This window comes from Ochotona curzoniae, unplaced genomic scaffold, assembly GCF_017591425.1.
Source record: "Ochotona curzoniae isolate NIBS_2020 unplaced genomic scaffold, NIBS_Ocur_1.0 scaffold_3208, whole genome shotgun sequence".
Classification (NCBI taxonomy): Eukaryota; Metazoa; Chordata; class Mammalia; order Lagomorpha; family Ochotonidae; genus Ochotona; species Ochotona curzoniae.
In genome coordinates, this window is record NW_024467106.1 from 46,977,349 (window position 1) to 47,002,671 (window position 25,323).

The window sequence follows — 25,323 nt, forward strand, 5'->3', positions numbered from 1 at the left end:
AGGCGATGCCATTGTTAGAAACAGTCACACAATGTTGGGTGCAGGAGAGAACATTCTAGAGCTCAGTATTAGACACAAGGAAGCTACCTGCACTTTTATTATCTGCATTAAAAAAAACCTTTTTGATAATTATGCCTATCACAGTATTATCAGACAGTGTGCCTTTGATAAGGCCATAGCATTAAATGTCAGATATTTAACCAGGGAACACCATACAGAACCCATCAATATGCTAAATGATCATTTCATTTGTTCCTAAACAATGCACAAAAATGCACAAAGGCTTAATTTTTAGTTTGCTTTATCCAAACTACCAGTTTTTTAGAACCATCAGACTTGAGGTCATTTTCACGCACTTCACATTAATTCTACATAACACCATGAAATAGGCTTCCCCATCATGAAAGTGATGCTAGTTTTCTTGTTGGGAAGACTCTTACAAACTCTTGTGCCTAGATGGGAAAAATGGAATAGAGAAAGTTCCAGCTAGGAGGAATCTGCCTTGAGTCTCCACAATTATGCATACATCTTTTGCATTTTCTTCCCTAGAGCAAGGCATTTTCTTTCTTGTGCCCTGGAAATTCTTGTGTGGAATTCCAGAGACAGAGAGATGCTGGCTCACTTTCTTGGCCATTGGAAAGATGCTCTTTTTTTCAATAGCTTTTTAAAGTCGTTTTTTTCAAAAGAAAAATCAGCAATATTTTGAATTTACAGTAGATTCACTTGCTTTCTTGAAATCCATGAGCCCCCGTAAACTAGTCATTTCCCTCCTGCTTGTGGTACACCCATCAGTAATTCCAAATGCTAAGTAATCACTGAGTTGGTAGAGGTTCCAACAACAGTGAAGACTTTTGTGAGTGCACACATTACTAAGACCCAGACAGAGAAAACCGAACCATTTTCACTTCTAAGAATTTGCTGCATACATTACAATCACTAAATCACTGTAAACATTTTAAATGTAAACATCTTGGCATCTTTGAGCAAATAAAACCAGTGATCTGAATACAGATATTCAGAAATTAAAGATTTAAAAATTGAAATGTTTTACTGTATAACTGACCCAAGGTGAGTTCTACCAATTTCTGATGCCTACATTTTTATACCTGTGGGCACTATTTGAGACCAGACCGTAATGAGCACAGGTCATGTGTGGGAGCTCCTGAGCCTACTTGGTCATGGAAAGTTTTCATATTTATGTACACGTTGTTCAAAAAGTGATATGACTAGTGAAATGACAAAATACTCCAAAGGACTGTCTCGGTTGTAGAAAGATGGCTGCTTCAGTCCATTTCCCACTCTGACCTCAAAGAAATATAGTGAGGCATTTTTCCTTTTGAGTAAACAAAGTTATAGTTCCAGCTCCCAAGACACAATACGAAACTGGTCACTGAACTGTAAGTGAAATTAAAGAAAACACAGAAACCAAAGAAGCTTCTTTTTCATGGTTAAAAATGAAGCACAGATTCCATACAGGATCTGCACCTACTACCTGCACCGAGCCTCTTTCCTGTCTGCACCTGCTCCATGTTAAATTCCCAAGGACAGGAGATGGAGCAGTTACACTTCTGGCCACAGCAACCCTTGCCTCGGTGCTTTATAAGGAAGTACTTAGAAGATAAGTGCTGACCACCTTGCCTGTTTCTAACAAGCTGATCTACAAAGACCTTGGCAGATCCCATCCTGCAGTCCTCAGAAGGAATGTGGCAGGATTCGTAAGTGGTGGTTTAGAAAGGCAGCGTATTTCACATTGATGCCTGGATTCCTCAATAGCCTGATGGGTTGAAAGCAGACGCTGTTTCCTTCAGACCTTTAAAATATAGCACGGGACACATTAGATCTCCTTGTTCTTCATGCAGCAATGAGATTGCTTAGCACTTGGAAATTTAGTTGTCTATTTTCTTGTAAAAAGAAGCAAAAAATATTTAGGAATAGGAAACATTTTCTGTGGAAAATTCATTCTGTAACAGTCCTCTTTCCCCCCCAAAAAGAGAAAACCTACATCTTTGGACAGAATAAAAAATAGTGTAAGGAGTAGTCATCACCAAGTTTTTGCCCCTGGGGACCGCAGGAGTGTCCTGTCCTGGACCATTCACTACAAAGTAATCATTGATTCCTGCACTTACAGAACATGAACACGCTTTTTCAAGAACATTTCCATCAGACTTGAGGTCATTTTCACGCATTTCACATTAATTCTACATAACACCATGAGACAGGCTTCCCCATCATGGAAGTGATGCTAGTTTTCTTGTTGGGAAGACTCTTACAAGGTATTTTTCATCTCATATCATCAAGCACATCTGCTTAACCCCTTCATCAAAAGCTGTCACTTTTTCCTGACAGTTTTCAATCTGCTTTTACATTTAGACTCACAGACCATCACTGATTATTCCCTTATTAGACCACTTATATCTGGCATTACATATGGTAAAATGGCCCATTTAGGGAGCCCAGGCTGTCATTGGATCATGTCAGTGTGAGGCACACACACCGAAGGCTGGGATGTGGTTTACCAGACAGAATCTTTCTGGGGTGATGAATTCGTTGATTTTAAGTCAACTACCATTTCTTTTTTTTTTTTTTTAATCACTTGCAATTCACTCAGACAAGAGAAAATACAAGCCTTTTTTTTTTTTTTGTTGCAAATCCCACTTCTCTGGGTATCTTAAACATGGACAGGGTGTTCATTCTGATAGTTCACGATTTTTATCTTTGTTTTTGTTCTTCCTTGATCAGCCTACACAGCCTCAGGCACATCTCAAGCCAATCGATATGTGGGACTAAGCCCAAGAGACCCATCCTTCCTACATCAGCAACAGGTGGGCAAGCTTCACCCAGGTGTAATGGTGCAGCCACGCTTTTGCTTCGGTGCTTCTCTCCATGTCGCCTCTCAGATCTGGACTCAGAATGGGGCTCACGGGGCTTCTGAGACCAAAATTGATCATTTCATTTTCCAAAATTTTTTCTCATTGATCTTTCATTTCTCACCTCTCTGAACAGTTTCTCAAATTGGCTTTTTCCATCTCTTGTAGCATATAATGATAACATCTGTGTACTCGTATCTCAGCCAAAGATATTTCTTTCAGCGTTAGTGGCTGTTGAGAACTTGCTAGCATATCAGTTTCAAAGGCAAAAATTGAAAACCAATTTAAAAGCCAGCTAGTGTAGAACCGGTGTATAATTTGTGGATTGAACAGCCTCATATTTTCCAAATCTTTCACTCCTCATTTTTGTATTTTAGCCCAAGATGAGCTATGAAGCTAAAATCGCAGGCAACACATCATTCCTATTTTAATAAGTTTAAAATGGCTTACTGATTTCAGATGTGATAAAACACTTTTTTTTAGGTTCTGCTTTCTTACATCATTTATGTTGCAAGTAGCATTTTAAATTTCACATCTCATTAATGCTGTAAATTTAATGCAAATGAAGTGTTTATCCAAACTGTGAAAATATACAGCCAGGATTAATAGTAGCTTATAAACAAATTAGCCACAGTCTAAAGCATGGCCCATACCAATATAGAAATCCCACGATTCTAGTTAGAGGATAACAGAAATAATTGTGAACACTTCAGAATTTGAACATATTTTATGATTCATATTTGCTACACTCCAGTTTTAAAGGAGACCAATTTGAAATTACCAGTATGAAATATTACACAGGGAACAATAAACGTTAATTAATATGGAAGAACCAGTCTTGACTTTCTTCCTCGTCCGTTGTAAGCTGTCTGCACAGACATCTGCGCATTCATACATATCAGAGTTTTTGTGTGTTTACGGTGAGCCTGTAGAAATGCTTGTGCCCACTTACCTTATTCTAGACCTGTCTACCTTGCTGATGCTTACCGTGGTCTACCTTAACCGTGCTTTCTGTCTAGTTCTTAAGTCCTTCCCAGATACAGGCCAAGGTGGCAGACTGCATATCTGAAAGGTCACCACATGCAGAGTTCAAAGAAAATCATAAAGATAATAGCTTATTCAGGGTACTTGACATTTTGCCAGGTTTTCAAAAAAAGCAAACAAAACAAAAGAGTGAAAACTAACTGAAAACATCTGTACACAGTTATGAAAATACCAAATAATAATTAGTGGTTTTGCCAGCCATGGGCTTCTCAACATAATTCACTGGAATGTTGCTTTTTTTTTTTCACCTCTAAAATTGCTATAATATGAAATGTAGTATAATTATTATAATATGGTTCTGTTTGACAAATGTATGTGTTCACTGTGCTTTTTTTTAGAACATATACAGGTTAAGAAACTTGTTCTTTTAAAAATTACACATATTTTTAGGAATTTTTTTCTGAAGGATTTACACTATTGTTTATGACACATCTCTAATTTCCAGTTAATTTTTTAATCATCAAAATGTTCCTCCATTAATTAAACCTTTAGCCCAAGACATATTTAGGATATTATTACCTTATTAGAAATAATATTCCTAGCCCATGGCTGTTCGTATTTTATCACTTATTGCTAAACTTAGGAGTTTTGTATAGTTACGATCATGAAAGTTTATTAATGTAAAAGTTATAAACCAGGAAGGCATAGTAAGCATTTTGAATAGAAGAGTCTTGATGTATAGGGTTGTGGGCACTTTTTAATTGAAAAAGAATTAGAAAGTCTGGGACTTCCATCTTTTTTTTATCTAAGATCACTGCTTGTTATTCAAGTGGGCAATACTGAGTGAAGATCACTTCTACTATGCATGTGCTTTGTTGAGTCAGCTGCAGTCCACGATACTGATGGAATACATGGTGCATATTGATCCTTAGATAAAAATACGTATAACTTCATAGTTAAAATTGTTAAATACCATGCACATAGAGCATTCGTAATCTTCATAATGAGTTAGTGCTAATTTTTAATTCCAAGCCCAGTATGTCGTTCATTATGAACTGCAGATTTGAAGCATGCAATGAATATGAATATATATAAATGCATATCGTCCTATAATACAAGCTAAGGCACCAATTAAAAGCTTATCATATTATCTTTTTGAATTTAACAGAACCATGGAGATGAAGTTTTCTGTTTACTATCCAAGAACAGAGGAACAGAAATAGCTTAAATGACTTCAGTGGAGTAAAGGTTATTCTTTCCTGCAGCACCAATTGATTGATTTACTGTGTCCTTTCATTACTTTACAAAGATTTAAAAGAGACCATTCTTCTAGCGACAGGTTCTAAATGCATTTGGTTTAAAGCACTCAGTGATGAATGAAAAGGAAAATCAAGGGGTACATGAAATAAAGGTAATCAATCATTTTATATTAGCTGGGAGAAATTTAGAATTAGAAAGGCAATGGTTTTAGTCTGAGTGTTCTTTTAAACATTCCCCATAGTCTTTAATATACATGACCCTTTAAGAATAAATATTGTCACCAGGTACATTCTTCAGCTCGTGGTGGCTGCTTTATAAAGATTTATCCTTTTAGGTTATGAGAAGTATCGATGCCCATGGTTGAGTGCTGTTCTTTTTTTAGATTGCACCTTTAATATAGCCTACATTAATTAGGAACAATAAATTTAAAACTATCGAATAATTTTAACTCCCTTATAAATAATCTTCACATAAAATGATACTGCTGAATGGCTCTCACTGTAGCATTTTTAACACAAAAGCCATATAATGCATTCTTAAATTGAGAATGGAGAATATTGAAATACTAAAATGGGACACTTTACTTGTAAGAATAAAACATTAATATTGGGAAATCTTCCTATTAAAACTTTACACCTTTATGCTAATTAATTAGTACACAACACTTCTTACTAGTAATGACACATTTTTTGTAATTAACCACTTAGTACTGGTTGATAACTGTTTTAAAAATTGCCTTTTTTCCAATGCTAGAATTTTGCCTATCATTGTAAATACAACATCTTCACATAATGATGAAAAATATTTCCAGAAAGTTCATTCAGTTCACTTGACATTTGCCACTAAAAGCAATCCTCTTTAATCAGTCACAATAATTATCCTATGGCAGCTGATCAGGAACTTAATTTTAGAGTTTCGCTTCAAATCTTGTTACCAGCATTCTGGAGTGTTGTTCAAGGTCTCGAACTAGTCTGCCTTTGGGACTGTTGGCTTAGTTCATGTGTTCACTCTGGACAAGGAAACCTTAGAGGCAGAACTTCAATCGGAGCTTCATTCTTCTTTTGAACTTCTCTGTTGGAAGATGGTGTGATGACTTGAAGGACTCCAGAGTCGCCCTGCTTTGGCAAACTGCACTGTTTAGTCTCTGCTGAGAAATGTCTTCTTACGGTTTGGAATACTTCCAGAAGTGTGGAAGATGTCCTTCCTGACTGAACCTCAGAGAGTTTAGGGAAATGCAGTGTTTCCACCCTTCTTGAGACTTGGTGCTTCAAGAGCACACGTTGTGCACATCCGTGATCAGACAGCAAAGACACCACATCCCCCGGGAGTGGTCTCCTTGCAAAAATAGGAGCTGTCTAGTAGAATGTAAGCTATGGCTTAACATACGCAGAAATTTTAATTTAGTCTAACAGTTTTAGCAAGAAACAGTTTACGTGTTTAGCACCAGTTCCTGATCTGGTCAGTCTCACAAAAAATTTACTAATTTCAGGCCTTCCTCCTTTGCTATCACAAATTATTTGGCAATATAATACAGTCTGGTTAGCTTGATAATCCCTAACATAAAAATTCTTATAATAAAATCTTTGAAATATAGAAGCATAAATTCTTAGTATAAGGCATCAGTATTATATATATATATATGTATATATATATGTATAGATTTTTAAAACCTTGTTGAAAGTTGCAAGTGAATGTTTCTAACTAGGAAGGTGCTCATTATGAAATAAAAAGAATTAGCTATGGCAGTACTTATTAAATTATCACACAGACTTGAGGCTTTAAGTAGGATAAGTGAAGATCATTTGTCCTCTGTAAGTAACATAAGCCATATTAATTCTAATTTATACATTAAAAAGTAAGGTTTATCTGAAGAGTATCAAATTTGCAATCTCCTGACTGCATATTTGCTACCAATTGGAGCTAATGAATGAATGAGTGGTCTGATCAATTCATCACTTCTCACAATTGCATGAACTTCATAGGTGCTTGAGCTTCAGCATGCTACATCTCTTGCATGACTAGACAATGCTGTTGTTTCAATTACTGGGCTAGTATATATGCAAGAATTTTTCTTAACACTTCTCATGATGTAATTTGAAAGTACTTTTATCACACCAAAGAGAGTTGTTACACAAATGGCCTTTTAAAGACTGTGCCCCTGTAGATTTTTTTACACTAAGATATTCGTTTAAATCTTAGGTTTTTCCTGGTGAATGAAACTCAAAGAACAGCACGCTAAAACCACAAGAACATAGTCCTTTACCAGAGGCAAGCAGCTATAGGAACCCAAGCGGACTATCAGAACACTTTCCAATAAAGTCGGGAAGGAGGTTATCAACACTTCAGCTGTTCTTATTGTGTCTGTTATCATAATTGACAGCTTGACGTAAAACCAAGTCACATGACTTTGGGAGTAGGCATGTAAAATGGATAAGAGGTCACTTTTTACATATGTTAGCTGGAAAGGAAACGCATTTAGAGGAAGTTTCAGTTAAAATAATAGCTGTGCAGATACTCAACTTTTAGGCTAGTTCCCTGGTTTTTTAAAAAATTAATACTCCTTTACCTGTCTTTTATCATTCATTCATCTTATCATTAACTTTTACTGTTTATCGAAGGCTGATATTCAGATAAGGTATGCTATTTATGGAAAGATAAAATTATGCATAAAATTATGCCTTAAAGATGATTCTGCAGCACCACTATAGAATAGTCACCTTTTCTGTTGATAGTGATTTTGAAAGACATAAACTAAACTACAAAAGTAGAGGAAACTCTGAAAATATTTACAGATATTTTCATCTTAAATTCATGGACTGACCTGGGTCAGAATAAAGCAGTAATAGGCCCTCTGGGGAAGTGTGTAAAAAGCAGAGGGAGTCCATGTGGTAGCTTAGTGGCTAAAGTCCACAGTTTCAATGCACCAGAATCCCGTATTGGCACTAGTTCGTATCCTGGCGGCTCCACTTCCTTCCAGCACCCTGCCTGTGACCTGGAAAATCAGTGGAGGACAGCCTGAGCAAAGCCTTGGGCCCTGCACCTGCGTGGGAGACTGGAAGAAACTCCTGGCTTCTGACTTTGGATCAGTTCAGCTTTGGTCATTGTGGCCAACAGTGAATGGAAGATCTTTCTCCCTGTCTCTTTCTCTCTATAAATCTGACTTTCCAATAAAAATAAATTTAAAAAATAAATAAAAAGGAAAAAAAAGAGGGAGAGGAGTCTAGAGGGTTGAGTTTAATGTTAATGCAAACGGGGCTTGTGTGGCCTTGGATGGTCTCTATCCTTGTGCTGGAGCATTATCATGGAAAGGAAATGAAGAGGTTGAACTGGATGATACCACAGATCCTTGAATCTTAAAATTTATAAGTTAGACTGCAAAAGAAATTTTTTTGTTAATTCTTTTTTTTAAGGCTTATGGTTTTCAAACAGTAGCTTATTTATGCTACTTATTTATGTTAGCTCATGGACCAACTAGGTCTGTCCACTTCAGTTAATTCTACCCTACTAATTTAATTAAATATCAAGAATTCTGAGTTCCAGAAATTAACATTAGAAGTGCCTTAAAGGTATCCTGAATCAATTTTTTTGTTGTTGTTTATGCTGTTGTATGTCTTACATACAATACAGTTTTGTTCTAGTCATTCGCTTTCCTTGGGATTACATACTCTTCTTTCAGAGGTTCCTGCATGTGCAGTCCGGCAAGTCCTTAAAACAGTAATAAAATTCTACTAAAGCAAGAGTTATAATCAAAGTATTAATATCAGAGTGTTAATCTTTTTAGTTCACTTGCCACCAGAAGTATTTTTCCATACCCTAAAAATCTGTTTCTTTGAGGCATCTGGAGAAATGAAGAAACCCAGAACATAAATTTATCTTTTAAGAAGGTGCCCCCGAGACTCTTGCTATAAAGTTAAAAAAAAAAGTGAAAAGGTACATTTGCCTGTGTTGATTATTCTGTTTACAGTTTAATGGTTTATTGGTTCAATTGAGAGCTATTGTCACCTTGAGGGACTATTAGTACATCATCCTGTTTGCTGAGTGTAGCAAAGTAGAACATTTTGCTTACCTTCTTTCTTTTGTTCACAAGGCTAATTGCTATGCATTTAGCAAAAGCCCTTGTTAATAACCATGGCGGGTCCTCATTTGAATAAATACATTCTTACTCTAAAATCACAAGCATTACTGATTCTTTCTGGCTGTCAGTTACTTATATAATCTTTAGGAAGTAATATATGAAAGGGTAATATTCAGATCTTAGGAATTTCCTCTTGTGCAGATATTTGAGAAAAATTAAATGGTCTCCCATCATTGCTTTCTGAAACAGTTTCATTTCCAGGCAAGTACAGGGCCATCTTTCCAGAGACCATTCTTATAAGTACATGCTGTGAAAGATTCATGTTCTCTTGGTTTTTCAGTTGATTGACCTGTTTAAACCTTATCCCCTTGATTTTTTGGAGGAGATTTTTCTGTTGTTGTTCTTTCTCCTTTTGTTAATTTCTAGAATTCTGGCTAAAATTTGTTCAATTGTATATCCTACTTAAATTTCTAAGCAATCTTCATTTCATAGTCACAGTTGCATATAAATTAACCAGTCAAAATGATTTTGTTGAGTGCACATTTTTTATAACCACAGGACCAAATTTGCCAGAGTCTGTGTTGCTCACAAAAAGGGAAGAATTACTGCCCATCACCATGCGTTTACAGCAAAGACTGAATTTCTAAGCTAACCTGCACAAGCTGTTTAAATCTTATTACTACTTATGGGGATGAGAAAAACCTTCACATTTTTAGAGGAAAATATTTGGAAATAGCATTTGCATTTAGGAAAATTTTATGCAAGTAAAAAGCATGTGTTTGTGTACAACTTAAATGCTTTATGCTTTAATTAAAAACAAATAACTGAAAGCTGAATTATAGAACGTGGATTGTCTCACAGAACTGAAACTAAGGAATCACTATCCCAAATTTAAAAATATTAGAACCTGTTATTTTAAACTTACTTAAAACCTTATATACAATTGGTTTTATATAATACTGAGTTATACAAATAACAAGAACATCTAATATGCCCCCTAAAGAATTTTATGTCCTTTGTTAACCTTTCAGTACTTAGAGCGTGTTTAAAATTTGTTTCGTCAGGATTATCTTAGTCAAATAAAATTTTGAGGCATGAATCCTCTTAGGAATTATGATCATGGCAAACTGTGACAAATCAGTGATTTCTGATTTAATATTTGTTTCATCTGTCCACACTGTCACCTTTGAAATACCACATTACCAGGAGTTTTGTTTTAGTCATTCAAAGGTGCTCAATGCCAAAAACTACATTAATTTAAAAAATTACGTTAGAGAGCTCCTTGCTCGAGTAACCTTACTTATCTGAGTTACAACATGCAAGCATGAATAAGTATGTTTCATCAGAAACTTTTGATCATGGTGGTCCTCACTATAACTAGAAAAATAAACTTAAATGATATTTTATGTCTTAAATAACTAAAAGTTTAGTGCTAATTAGTACTCTACTAAGTCCTTTAATAATACATTTTAATAAATACTTACTGATTATTTTATACGTATTTAAACAGAGCTTTCTTGAAAACATTTAAAAGGAGCCTCATTTATGTATTTGAAAGGTATTGTTAGAGAGAGGAGAGAAAGAGGGACATATCTTCCATCTGCTGGTTAATTTCCCAAATGGTTGTGCCAGGCTGATGCCAGGAGCCTGGAGCTTCTGGATTTCTCAAGTAAGTGCAGGGGCAGAAGAACTTAGGCCATCACCACTGCTTTCCCCACTCGTTAGGAGGGAACTGGATTGAAGAAGCCAGGATTCAAACTGGTGCCCACGTAGAATCACAGACATTGGCTTAACCTGCTACGTCACAACACTGGGAGAAAATGAAAACCTATAAATCCTTTGAAACTACTCTTGAGATTGAAAAATGTAAAAATAAATTGATTTTAAATATACAGCACATGAACAAAATTAGTTCATATGCCATTCTTTAAAAAATATTCATTCATTTTTGTTTTTGTTGGAATGTCAGGTTTACAGAGAGAAGGAGAGACAGAGAGGAAGATCTTCCATCTCTTCCCTTCCATCTCCCCAAGTGGCCACAATGGCCAGAGCTGAGACAATCCAAGGCCAGGCGCCAGGAGCTGCTTCTGGGTCTTCCATGCAGGTGCAGGGTCCCAAAGCTTTGAGTCATCCTCTACATCTTTCCCAAGCCACAGGCAGGGAGCTGGAAGGGAAGTAGAGTAGCTGGGATATGAATAGGTGCCCATATGGGGTCTTAATGGATACAAGATGAGGACTTTAGCCGCTGGGCTACGGCGAAGGGCCCCATGTGGCATTTTTATGGGTGGTAGAATAGATAAGCAAAATGTGAACAACTTAGCACTAGAGAAACCAGAGCTGGTGTTACTGCAGTGTCTGTGGGACAGTAAATAGTCAGTGAGTGGCTTCGTGAAGTATAGTCTGTTTCTCAGAACTTCCCCAGCCTAAGCTAAAAGTCCCACAGCAACTCATCTTGAGTGAATAATTAATAGGATTAAAATGTGCTAAATATTCTTGTCCCTTCTTGAGAATTCTAAATGATTCCAAAACTGGTATTTTCATCCATTAGAGCATAACCAATAAGTGATTCCCCACAAGATATTTATACAAAATCAAGTTTTTGGATTATTTTATGAGTACTTTTAAATCTTGTATTTTGGAATAAATGAACCATTTTCGCTCTTACTGCGAAAAAATAAAGAAAGAAACCATCTGCCCCATTACACTGAATTTTGAATTAGGTGATCCATTTTGAGAACTTTTAAAAAATCTTGCCATAAATCTTCTCATACAATAAATGAAGCAATTTAGTTCTTTGAAATAAAAGTGTGTCATCTTTTTGATTTACAGCAAATTAAGTATCCTTTTCTCCTGTGTGCAAATATAATGATCAAGTTTATGAATCTTTTATTTACTTAAAACATTATGATTTCTTTAAGGTACTTAGTGTGATTAGAACCCTTGTTTCCATTTTCCTCTCTTTCTATCTATAAATTCGTATGAAGGAAATTTTCTCACTTATTCAAATTGTAAAATGACAATGAAAACTAAAGGCTTGCAAATTTTAGGTAATATTATTGAAACTTTCTACATCAATGAAAAAGTGAGCAACAAACTATCATCCTATTACTTAGAGTATATAGAAACCAAGAGTGTAAAAGGGAAAGAAAAGATTAATAGACGATCTTTTCAGCCATAACTTTATCAGAAAGGATTAAAAGAGTTTATCATAAGTTTACAGGCATTTTGGCTGCAGCCATCACGTAGGATTTCTCACTGAAAAGCAGGAAACAAGGTTTAGTGGATGGCTGAGAAGAAGTCATCTTTCCAATGCAAGATGTAGCTAATTTATAGCATAGCTCTGTAAAGGTTAAAAACAGTGATTTTTCAAATGTGTTTTTTCCCCCTAAAGCCAGATAAGTTTACTTTCCTAAGCATAAAAATAAGCAATATATCTTTTCAATAAATCTGCTAGCACCGTAGGGCAGCTGCTAACTAAACAGAGCTGGATAGGGTTACTTGGGACAATCTCAGAAGGGCATATTGGGTGATACAGAGATCTGGGAAGAATTTGTTTCAGCTTGTATTCAGTGCATTCCATACTTTCTTCAGATGTAGAGAAGTATTTTAAATGTCATTATTCTGAATTTAAAATGAGTAAAAGTTATTATCAACTCTTGCTAAGCAATACCACTTCAAAGACAACAAAATCAGTGAACATATAAAACTGAATACCTTGATGCCTCTAAACTTGCACTAGGGTGAATGGTTGTGGGGCGGGGTCTTTCTCCTCTGAACTGCATGTCTTCTGTGTTTGCCGACTGCATGCTTAACGTTATTGATTATTTCATTCAGATTGTTTTGTATGTTGCATAGGAAGAAAAACATTTTATTTTCTTTCTAAATTATCTCTATTGAATATTAACGTTTGCTTTTATTTCAGCTCGATTTATACTCTAATAATGGCTAATTGTTATGTTCTAAACACTTGTTTCTCTTGTATGCTTTAATAAATAGAAGCGTATTGCAGTAACTTTTTCTAAAAGTACAAATCTAGGAAATTTGCTTTTCAGAGTAAGATTTTTTTTTTTTTGCTTTTTTTTTTTTTTCCTTTAAGTTGCCTCTGGAAAGTAAGGTTAATGCCATATACAGTACTAGTTTGCATGTGTTCATTTAAATACTAAAATCTGTAGTACTGCTCGATCCATATCTGACTGCTAGGTTTCAATTGACAGCTGAGGATTTGTGACTGGACCATGAATCAAAACGGCAGGCATTTATACCCCAGTACCAGTGAGGATACATTGGGAATTACTTGGCAAAGGTAACATTTTAATTATTTCCAACCCTACACTTACACCTAAAACTTACATGACTTATACTATTTGTTTGTAATTAGCGTTGGAGAAAATATATGTTAAAGATTTAGATGTTTTGGCTATACCTTCCCTCTTTCCCTACCCCCCCTCTCTTTTATTTTGTGTTTAAATGCAAGAACAAGTTAATTTTGGGTTATGGCATATGCTTACTGATCATCAGAATTTGTAAATGCTGTCAAATGTTTTATACAATTGTTAAGACTTTTGTTGAGGGACGGAGGGAGGGAGGATGGATTCTGACATTTAGATTTCAGGACCTGTAAAATGAAATCACATCTTTAGGGAATATTTTTTATCTAAGGTTAAAGCATTTTTTTTTTCACATAAATTTTTTTTTCTCATTTTCAACTCTTTCTTCTGCGAATACTAAGTGACTTAGCTATTCATTTGTTCTCCAATAAGAGGAGGAAAGTTAGAAGAACTTTAAGTTACTCAGTGTTACCAGTATTGGCAGTCCCCATGAGTTTTGTACTAAGAAAATCCTTGGAATCTATAACTCAAGAAGAATTTGCTTTGAATATGTTTTGAAACTTCAATTTTGTAATACTCTAACTCCTGGAAGAGCGACGTTGGTTGATTGGCTGATAAAATTATCCCCAAACTTAATTTTCAAGATGAGTTTTGCTCTTGTCTCATGTATTGACTTTAGAAGTAAGTAGTTCCATGCAACTTAGGTATTGCTTTAATAAAGAGCAAATTGTGTAAAATTCACAAATTAAATAATTAAAATTTATGGTTTAGTCATACATAATAAGAGATAAGAATTTGCGGAAGAGTGTGAGGTAATCCCATTAAGTAGAGCCAAACTAATTTTCTGTCCCTGCTGCAGTTGTGGCTCCCCCTTCCTGAAATGTGCCAGAGCGGAGGTTCTTACTGAGCTCGGAGCTTCTCTCCCTTTGGGTGACGGACACTGCCAAAGAGGAGATTTTGAGGGAACTGTAATAATGGAATGTTCATGTTTTCTTGAGCAAAATTAATAAAATTGTTCAGGTTCTGTTACTAAATCTTCATGACTTTTTGTTGATGTATTGTTTGAAATTTATACCATATGATTTTTCCTCTTCAAAAATTTGCAGTACCATGAGCCTTACATATAGACACATTTTTACAAATTAAGACGTTTCTTTTGAAGAAGCTTATTCATTGATCCTTTCTTTGAAAAAACAATTGATACATTCTTATGAAAAAGAAGTTTAACTCAATGGAAGGATCTTCTATCATCTTAATGGTTAATAGTTTTAAGTCCAATGAAAACATGCCGAAAAGGCCCAAATTGAGATTTTTTTAAACTTAATTGGATCTAATAATACAATGTTTCTGCCTTGCTTACATTGCATGTTCTGCCCCACGAGTTAGCAAGTTGGTCCACATCTGCCTATCTCTGCCTAAACTAACGAACAAGTCAGGTGTTCCCCTGCTAGTCAATGTGCCAGTAGCAGTGGGAATTTATATATCTGTGGACTGCTGTTTGACTTTACTTAACCAAATTAAGATAGCACTTGTAAAGTATGGCAAAGCCAAATAAAAGATGTAAATAATTGGAATTTAAGCTATAACATCACCTAGAAATTGTTTGCATCAGAAATCAATACCTCCACCCCACCAAAAGTAAAACAAAAAAAAAAAAAAGAAAGAAAAAAATCAGGTGAGTGAATGAGTCGTAGAATACACAGATTGATGGCAGTGGATGGTATGCTAATCTACCTCAATTCTCGGCAGAATGTTGGTATTTATTACGATCCTTCTGTGTGAAAAAGTGGTATGGTGATCAGTTTGGGATCATTAATACAAAAAAAAAAGTTCAGAATTTATTTTGCTTTTTCTTTCCTACCTGCTCCCTTTAAAAATCGTAATTTTTTCTTTGAATTAGTAGATGATTATTTGTGGAATGACTTTAATGATTCAAAAAGACCTTAAAAAGGTTTTCTTCTTCCCTTTTTGTCATGGTTCAGAAGGCACGTAATGGATAATGGCAGGAGTCACAGTCGTACCTTCAACAGGTATTTATTCCATTGTTGTGGCTAGTACAGACTCTCATGGTTGTTAAAATCAAAGTATATAGAGTTCAGAGTGAATATTCTCAGATAAGACAGCCATGTGCTTTGCTTTGTTGCAGTTTTTAAAAAATGGACTGGAGTTTAGTCTATATTTGATATTACAAAAAGACCAGGTTCATGTCACAACAGCTTTAATCATAATTGATAGTGTATGCCCCTGTGGATTTTTTCCTTATAGTAAGACTACTAGAAAAGGAAATTGTAAGTGTAACAATATTATTTTAAGATGGATAGTAGACATCTGAAATTGTCAGGGCTTGGCTCTACAGCCTTGGAATTGCCTGAATACATTGAAAATATCTGAGAAATGTAGATCTATTCAGAGTTAACTAATTTGCCCCTGTCAAGATGGACTAAAGACAGTCTTACAGGTTATTTCTGTTGTGGTTGTGGCTTTTCATTTTTAACAAAAGGCAATCCCGGCAGACTTCTTAGTAGAACATGACAAAGCAAAGCAAATGTTTTGGTTTTGCTTTATTTTGCTTTGATTGTGTGTTGTCTGTCACCATTCCTCTCCACCTATGCTCACTTATCCAAGGTGGCCCCCCTCGCCGCCTTTCTTCGTGAAGGGGTTTCCATGTAAAATGCAGCTCTTTTTCCAGGCCTGCAAATGGTAGTGCTGAGGCAGTTGTGCAAGTCTAATCCCCAGCACAGGCTCCGACATTTCCTTGGGAAACAGAGCTAACTCTGCTGCAGTTTCCACGGATGTGTTTAGGGAGTAATTCTGAAGGTGCTTTCTTTTCTTGATCTTAAAATGTTGTGAGCGTGTGTGTGTGTTCGTGTGTGTGTGTGTGTGTGTACTTGTGCAAGAGAGTTACTTGCACGTTGACAAGGTAATTTTTTTCTGTGTAAGTAAAAGTCCAGGTATTGTAGTTAAGGCCGAGTGGAATGATTGAGAGGTCATTTCTTTAGTGAGAGTGGACTCAGCTCTTAGCAGGGTAGCGTAAGATGAATTGCTTAAGCTAGGTACTGTTGTGCTGTGCTTGGTCCTCCTATGTGGAAAATTTACATTGTTTTGCATATATGAATTATGTGGATATAAACACATACAGCACTGATTCTCCAACTGGCTTTCTTTTTGGAAACTGTAGTCAGAACATGAGTTGTATTATCCCATATGAAAGAGCAATATAATTGAATGAAAAAGCAAGCTGAAGGACAGTCCAGGAATAATATAAACATAAGTTATTTTGAAACATTGGAGGGAGTGCTTTATGCAAAAGAGAAACTGGATTTATTGTTTCATTTGCTCTTCTCCCCCTTCACCCCTTTCAAGAAAATGCAAAGCCACAAGTGAGCGGTTGTGTGTGTCTGATGCCTTACATAAACATAGAAGAAGCCTTCAGATGGCTAAAATAAACATGCGCGTGTTACTGAAGGATCTGTTTACACAGACCATTTGCTCAGCCTCTGAAATGATGAATAAATGAAGATTTTCCCGAAATAATTGGAAGGATTTTTGTGTTTCTGCTGATGCCATAATCGAATGGCACCAACGAGACTTTTACCGGCTATTTTCCACATTACACATGTTAGCAGCCCCTTTCCACGAGTTGAATACTTCATTCTGTAGTTACTTTACACATGTTTTGGTAAGAAATTGTCGTTTATTACTGCAATTCAAGAGAGTTGCTTGATTTCCCAAGAGAGATTTAGCAGCCAGTAAAGGTGATTTGGATCTGGTTGGTCAGGAGAGAGAGAGGCAGAAAGGAAAGGAGGGGACAGTATTTTGTAGCTATAGCTCTGTTGACGTAACACTACCCTCAGCCACCAGCCATTTTTCTTGCTGTGTTTGTAATATTTCCTTTATAAAATTATGTTCTCAGAAGACTTAAGAGTGAGTATATAAACAAGGATAATTTTCAGCATTGGGTTTCAAATAGTGTTTTTCTAGGTGCATACATGAGTTTGAATGTTAACACACGTGTAGGGGGTGCCTAGCAGAGGGCTGTGTGTGTGTCTGTGTGTATCCACATATATGTGGTCTGTGTGTGTGTGTGTGATAAGAACACGGTATGTCCTGTCCCAGGGTGGAATGAAGAGTTAACTTGTGTTTCAACATTGCACTTGGAAGTCCCTGCGAACTCACTCAGTTAGCATTTCCTGCTCTCAGTTTGTTATCTTGACACATAACTGTAGTACAACAGCTGGGTTGTTCCTGGAGTTCCTGTGGGGAGCTTTATTCTCAGAGTGCTGAATTTCCTTTTCAGCTGTCAGCTCTAAAGTGTGTTCAAAATGTTCAACTTTTTAGACACCATTCTGGGCCCCTAGCACCACTCTGGGACCAGGATGCAAATGCTGATAAGGTAGCTGAATGGGAGAAGCTTTGCTTCAAGGCAGAGACTGCTGCAAAAGCCAAAATTGTTCTTTACTGTTGTTTGGTAACAGCACTGCTTGCTGGTGTTGCTCTTTGCATTCGAATATTGTATTCGAAGGAATTACTCAATTCTTAACCAAATGATTTGCACCTGTTATGAAATCCCAACCAAAAAGACAGTCATTCTTAAAAATGATCTTGATACGGTTTTCACAGACACATAGAATCTGTGATGTGAATGTTGAGACTGTAGCGGGACTTGTCACAGTTTTGCTTAACTTTCTGCATTTATAAAGAAAGATTTGTACAACACGATGTTTCCTTTTTATCTAGGCACTCTTCAGAACCGTTCCTAAGAAATTAATTGTATTCCAGCCAGACTTGCACGCTGCCATCCCACAGGAAATGGGTCAGCAATCCATTAAGATGCCATTAGATAATCTAATTTGGAACTTAATCTCTAAATCAACCATGCTCCATACTTGAAGCATACTTGAGAGAGAGAAAAAAAGTTTACGTTTGAATCGATAGGGGAGCCGAAGCGTGAAGAAAGCTGTTTGTTTTTTCTGTAGCTGTGGTCACGTCTCAAGCCGTCTGGTAACCAGGAGAAACCAGACATGATGTAATTCCAGATTGAACTTGAACTTCAGGGACTTAGGATGGAGGAACAATGGACCATAGGAATCAATAATGTCCATTTTCCACATGATTATGTTTGGAGCTTTAAGTTAACCTTTCTGGGAGAAGCAGCAGGATCTGTAGTGTGACCGAAATGAGATGATCCAGAGACAAGCTGTTAGAGGAAAGAAAGCAACTTTCTCCGTGATATTTTCTGAGCAGCACTGCAGATTCCAGCAGGATTAGAAAAGTTCCCGCTCTGCAGTAAACTGGTGGCCTGTTCAGAGCACTCTTTGTTCGCTTAGGTAGGACAAACTTAATCTTACGTTTCCTGTCAGATGATTTCTTGGCAGCGCTACTGGAGAGGGAGGAGTGTGGTGCAGAGAATTCCCAAATGTAGACCTTGCCCATTAACTCTTTGCAATGAAAGGAATTGTGATAAGCACCCACTTTATCTGAAGATGGTGTATGTAAAGTGCCATATTTACATATGCATCACATCCATGCAAAATCAGCTCCAGGGGGTGGGGGCAGCCACAGCACCTTTCCTTAGCTTATGCTTTTGGTGTCTTCTGTTTGCTAGTGCTGCTGGTGGATACAAAGAGAAATTCTGTGTAGACAGCCTGAATGTCAAATCCTGTAAATGTGTAAATATAAGAATAAGCATAGTAACCTATAAAACAGGAGGACTTACTTAAGCTCAGGGAACTGAAGAACACAGATCCTGAATATTCCCAGTGGGGAGAGTTGCTCTCTTCCTTGCTCACATTGTTTCACAGGAGGGAAGATCTTTTGCACATGTGGACAGGGTAGCAGGCACAGTATCCAAAAGTGTTGAGTTCCTTCATCATTTCTCGTTTTATGCTTCATAGTTCTGATACAAATGGATTCTGTCCTTTGGAGGGGAACTTGTACAAATAATACTGATTTAATGAAATCATTTGTGAAAGGATCTCATTTTGCTTTTGTATAAAACTTGCATTTCTATTTACTTTAGTATGCCTTGGATGATTTTCTTTAGTGAAAGGCACTATTTTGAGGCACCAGTTTTGTAGAGAATTTTGTCTGCTGTTGAAGAATCACTTATGCAAATAAGAGGAGCAGTAGCACTTGTAACAATAGCATTGAAAAAGAGCCCCGGGGCAGAGAGAAACACAGAGGAGAGAAAAGGGCTGGAAATCAACATGTGGGCTGTCCACTGCTCAGGCTGTGGGAGGAGACAGAACAGCTAACTTTCACCTCAAAATTCTGTAGTGTTTAATTGGCAATACCTCCCACTGGGAGTTTACCCAAATTGCTCTCTCTGTGTGTGTGAGTGTGTGTGTGTGTGTGTGTGTGTGTGTGTGTGTGTGTGTGCACTACAATTTATTTATTACTTACCATGATCATAGCAATTCTTCATCTTGTTTCTTCAGTTCATTTTGAAAAACTTCTTGCCTAATATTTTAAAAATCTACTCAATTTGGCCTTTTGGGAGAGGAGCTTTTCATTTAGGTTTAAACTAAGGAAATAAATTTTTACTGCTTTTCAGTATATAGATTGCCTTGTTGAAGAGTCTTCCAGGATTATGTAAGTTTTTTCCCTAAAAAGTCAAGCACAGTAACTGTAATGAGTACATTTAATATGTAGTTGCTGTGGTCCGCACATAGAACTTTTCTTGCTTTTCACTGGAAAAAAATATGTCGCTGGTATCTGCCATTATTTTACTTTTAAAATGTTAACACTCATGATAAACATTCAATCGAGCGTGTCCCAATAATAAACCATGTTTGAAACAACTGACTTTAAATGGATGAGTTTTGCTAGCCTGTTGTGTTGATGTTATTATTTTCAAAGCTGTTGATCCCCAAGGAGTAGCAATAAAGAAAGCTATTTACCTACTTAGTTATGAAACAAATACATTTCTCTTTCATTACTATGAAGTGCTATTGCTTTCACTTAGAATAATTCTATGAGCCACCTGCAGTTTATGGTATTTGGTGTTTCCCAGAGACCCCACAAGAGTACTTCGCAGTTCAGGTAAGAGCTAGCCAGGGAGCTTTCCGATACAGATTATTACAAATAGTAATAATCATTAGAAATCATCTTGCATGCAAATAGGATCATTCATATAGCAATAATGATCTGTAAAAATGGGAAAAAATAAATTGAAGAAGCCCAAGACCTGTGTAAAACACTTTGTGTATGTTCCTTCTAGTCTAATCGTCTCCAAAGTAGAACCCAAGATACGAATTATGGGTGCATGTCACCTCTGTGCAGGCGTGAAACAGACGCACATATTGTAGTCATATGAAAAGCAACTGACACTGAATAAATAAAACACAGTTATTTATGCTGAAGTTTGCTCTCAAGAGTATTCCTGCCGTGGGATTTCAGGCTGTGACACGGACCTAAGCTTTATTGTAAAATTCAGTGGTGGCATCAACTGTAGTCTAGTGAACAAAAGTAAAATGTTTCTCAAAACAGAGGAATGAGATCAAATATAGTGGTTAAAAATCTATGTTCTAGAACCCCATGGCAGGATTTTATATCCTTCTCTAACCTGACAGCACTGAAGTTGGACAAACTCTTAACTTCTGAGCATCATTTTCCTCATTTATAAAATCTGAATATTAATGTTACTTTCTCATAGGTTTATCATGAGGATTAAAACCTTTAGGATAGGAAAAGCATACAGAACAGTGCCTGACAAGTAACAAGTGCGACATGATCACTAACAACTGGAATATTTATTTATTTATTAAGGATTTATTTTTATTTGAAAGAGTTACATAGTAAGAAGAGACAGACAGCGAGAACTTCTATCTGCTGTTTCATCCACCAAATGGCCACAACAACCAAAGCTGAGCCAGTCCGAATACAGGAGAAGCTTCTAAGTCTCCCACATTGGGACAGAGACCAAAGGCCTAGGGCCATTCTCTGCTGTTTTCCATTAACAAGAAACTGAATTGGAAGTCGAACATCCAGGACTAGAACTGGCACCCATATGGGATGCTGGCACTGTAGTTGGAGGATTAGCCTGTTGATCCACACGATGCCAGCCCCTGGCTTATTTATTAAGTACAATTTATTCAGCATAATTCATTAATAGATTTAACATGAATTCTATTTCTTCCACTGATGTAGGTGAGCCTTTTTCCCAAGGTGAAATCTGCAGTCTTTCTGTTATTTTGACATAAACAGCTAATTCAAATGCATACATATATAATCAAGGATAGCATGGTTTCTAAATTAACTAGTACTTAATTAACCCAACCTAGTCAAGTTTTCTGGACAGGTTTTTAGCTATCACTCAGGAAATTTTTTGTATTATGAATCTGAGGAGAGACACCACTACCTGTGTGTTAATCTCATACCAATAAAACTAAAGGGTTTATCTAAGAAAGTATAAAACTTTCTTTTCTGGGAAGGAAAATGCCCCTTTTAAATTAAAATATCTATTTTATAATTATTTATTTCCTGTGCTTACTGGGGCATTACTAATTTTTATCATTCTGTATAAATATTGATCGTTACTGATACATTGAAGTATGTATAAATCTGTGCAGTTTATTGTGCTTCTTCCCAGTGCTATTCTTTCAGCTTGTGAGAGGATATTTACTATCTTTAAAGTAAACATGGTTAGATCAGAGTGTGAAATCTGAATGGGTAATACTATTATTCCCAGGAAAGAATTAGCAAGCTAGATACCTTGAGATTTTGTAAATCAACAAATGGATTGCCCAATCCATTATCAAATAAACACAAGCTAATAATAACCGAGTTTTGCTTTTCTCGAAAAAGCTTTTACTGTCTGAATCACTTAAGACTGTTAGGTAAAGTGAAGGTTGCAACTTTGTTTCTAACCCAACTTGAAGATTTTATTGGCTTATACTTGACACTCTATTGCTCTATTGTTCTTGGGTGGTGAGTGAGGGCCTGGTCCTTTTTGCCTAGAATACACAGAATGCTTTTTTTTTTTTCTTTTTAAAGATTTATTTTATTTTTATTGGAAAGGCGGATATACAGAGAGGAGAGACAGAGAGGAAGATCTTCCATCCGATGATTCACTCCCCAAGTGAGCGCAACGGCTGATGCTATGCCAATCCAAAGCCAGGAACCTCTTCCGGGTCTCCCACGCGGGTGCAGGGTCCCAAAGCTTTGGGCTGTCCTCGACTGCTTTCCCGGGCCACAGGCAGGGAGCTGGATGGGAAGCGGGGCTGCCTGGGATTAGAACTGGTGCCCATATGGGATCCCTGGCGTGCAAGGCGAGGACCTTAACTACTGCGCCACCGCGCCGGGGCCCCAGAATGCTTTTTTTTTTTTTTTTTTAAAAACATAACTACCATATTTTGTGGGAATGCTTGAGAACAATATTCTGTTATTCACTCATTGAAAGAAATTCAGTTACTCCTTATACCAATTATTTCAGTCAGTTTAGGATAGGAAACATGTAAATAGTATATCACATTTTAAGAAGAAAGAAATAGGTATATGCTTCCCTCTTAATCTGGTCCAAGTTCAAAGCACTCATGGAAAATGGAATATAAGATAGGCTTAGGGAGTAGGGTTTTAGGCTCACATGCCTGTGTTCTTCGTTAACGAACCTGAGTTTGATTCCTGGCTCTAATTCTTCACTCCAGCTTCTTGTTGATACAGAACCTGGGAGGCAGTAGTTGATGGAACAAGGACAAAAAGCAGCCCCTGGCATTCTTTCTCTGTCAGCTCAACTGCTCCCCTGTGTTCTGTCCTTGCTCACCAAACCTTGCTGCCCAACCAGGCAGTCTGCAGAAAGAGAAGTCCACTGTGGGAAGAGCCCACACACACCGGCTCAGCTGCACCTAACACCCTCCCGCTCATCACACTCAGCTGCTTAATGCTATATAAACCTAACCTGCCAGAGAATTCTTGTTCTCTGCCACATGTTCATCCTCTGTATACATTGGTAGCGGGCCTCTTTCAGCTTATTCCGTTGAATAAAATTGTTCTGAGTTTGTAGCTCGCTTCTTCTTTGTCCAGCTGCTCTTGCCTAACAGTAGAATGGGCAACTCATTGGGTTCCTGCTGCCCTTCTGAGAGACCTGGAGAAGTGGCCAGCTTTTGACTTTGACTTAGCCCTGTCCTTGCTAATGAACCAGAGCGTGCTTTCTGTTCTCTCTACATCCTAGGTTTTCCAGTTAAATTTATTTTGATGACAAAAATTGAAATATGTACATACATATTTTTTAAAATAATTCATTTCCCCCAAACTTTTGGTAGACCTTTCATGGGACTTCAATTTGAAATAGTCTTAGTCTCAGAAGCCATGAATACATGGAATATCAGATCGCTTGGACACGCAAACCAGTCACATTGTCTGAGCAAACATCTCAGTATCAACTACATTATGTGTGGAACATGGGAAACATATTGGCTCTTTAAGCAAAATACATTTTCCTTTGGAAACTCTGCTCCAAAGTATTTTTCTAATGTTGAGTCATCATCTAATTTCCTAGGCAGGAAATGTAATACAGTGAGATGACCACAGGAATCCCAGGGAGCTTGATTGATATCTAAATGTTAGGTGGGAGACTTGGTCAAGCATCTAGACTTGGCTTTGTTGCCTCGTCTGTGGAAACAGAGTTAATGATGGCCATTTCAGGAGTTCACGGAAGAGTTAAGGGATGTGACACATGCACAGTGTCAGAGATGAGACCTGCTCCTCAGCACGGTTATCTCTGGCATTTCCCCCCTTCGGCTCAATCTAGTCACCTGACTCACACGAAGCAGCTGACGTTCAGCTGCCATGTCATGGCTGGCTCTCCTTGGTTCCACAGATGAGATTATTCCATGAGTTTTTATTTTTTCCCGTAGCAACAAAGTCTCACTGAATTTTGTTTCTTCAAGAGTGAAACCTAGAAGAAAACACAATAATCAGAGATAGTCTTATCAGCATAAAACCTGGCAGGACCACGACCTGCTGCTAATGCATCTTCAGGTCCAAAATAGTTTATTTAAAACTTTGCATTTTTGGAGACCGAAATGTTCTCCCCTGACATCAGACATTTCCCTTTGGGAAGTTTGATTTTAGCTCTGGTTTATTTTGTATTTAATGAAATGTTTCATTATATAGACAGCAGAAGTTCTCGGATGAGCTGTGCTTTTGGGGAGCCTGGTTTTTCACAAAATATTTTCATTTTTTTCCTTTCTTCTTCTAATGGTTACAGCCAACATATTTTCCTAAAAGAGGTACTTTCAGTTTTCATCATCCATTTGCCTAAAGAGAGGATATTTTAAAGTAGAAAATGTACTGACAAAAAGATAATACATGCTGGAAAGCATTTCATAACGCTGCTGGTTTGACCTCACATATTTTAGAATCCTTTCACTTACAGTCTTCTGTCTCTGCACATAGAGCTCAAAGTGTTGGATTATTCATATAACTTTAGTTTATTTGAAATGATTATTCAGATAATTTTCAACCCATTATGAAGTAAAATAGTTAGGGACTTTACATATACCTAATGTGTGTGTGTATGTGTGTTCACGTGCGCATAGTATGTGTGTTGGTTTAATCTAAATACTACTTAACTGTAAAAAGCACTACTATTTTGCTTGAATAGTTGTAATGTTGTGTTTTTGACATTAAGTGACCTGGATTATTCTGTCAGATTAAACTTCATCCTTTACATTGTAGCAGTCTTTGAAATAATTTTGCCATTTTTTTTCCAATGGGCCTGTCAAAAGAGCTCTAAAAATGTTTGTGCCTTATAGTTCTGAACTTAACCTACAAATTGGCAATCAGAGACTTGTAAAACTCCTATATGGGG

General features: G+C 36.9%; 1 protein-coding gene across 13 annotated transcripts in view; it reads left to right on the top strand.

Annotated features, from left to right (window-relative positions):
- NFIB (nuclear factor I B) overlaps positions 1-25,323 on the top strand; it is a 449,892-nt gene that overhangs the window by 420,054 nt on the left and 4,515 nt on the right. For 4 of the 13 annotated variants that reach the window (XM_040963072.1, XM_040963074.1, XM_040963077.1 and 1 more), the window contains exons 10-11: positions 2,740-2,822; positions 13,401-13,489. The exons of 1 other annotated variant lie outside the window; for it this stretch is intronic. In XM_040963072.1, coding sequence (XP_040819006.1) covers positions 2,740-2,822; positions 13,401-13,489 — 172 coding nt within the window. Of the gene's footprint in view, positions 1-2,739; positions 2,823-13,400; positions 13,490-15,496; positions 15,545-20,550; positions 20,556-25,323 lie in introns of all 13 variants that reach the window. 8 more of the 13 variants (XM_040963071.1, XM_040963073.1, XM_040963075.1 and 5 more) reach the window with 4 other exon arrangements.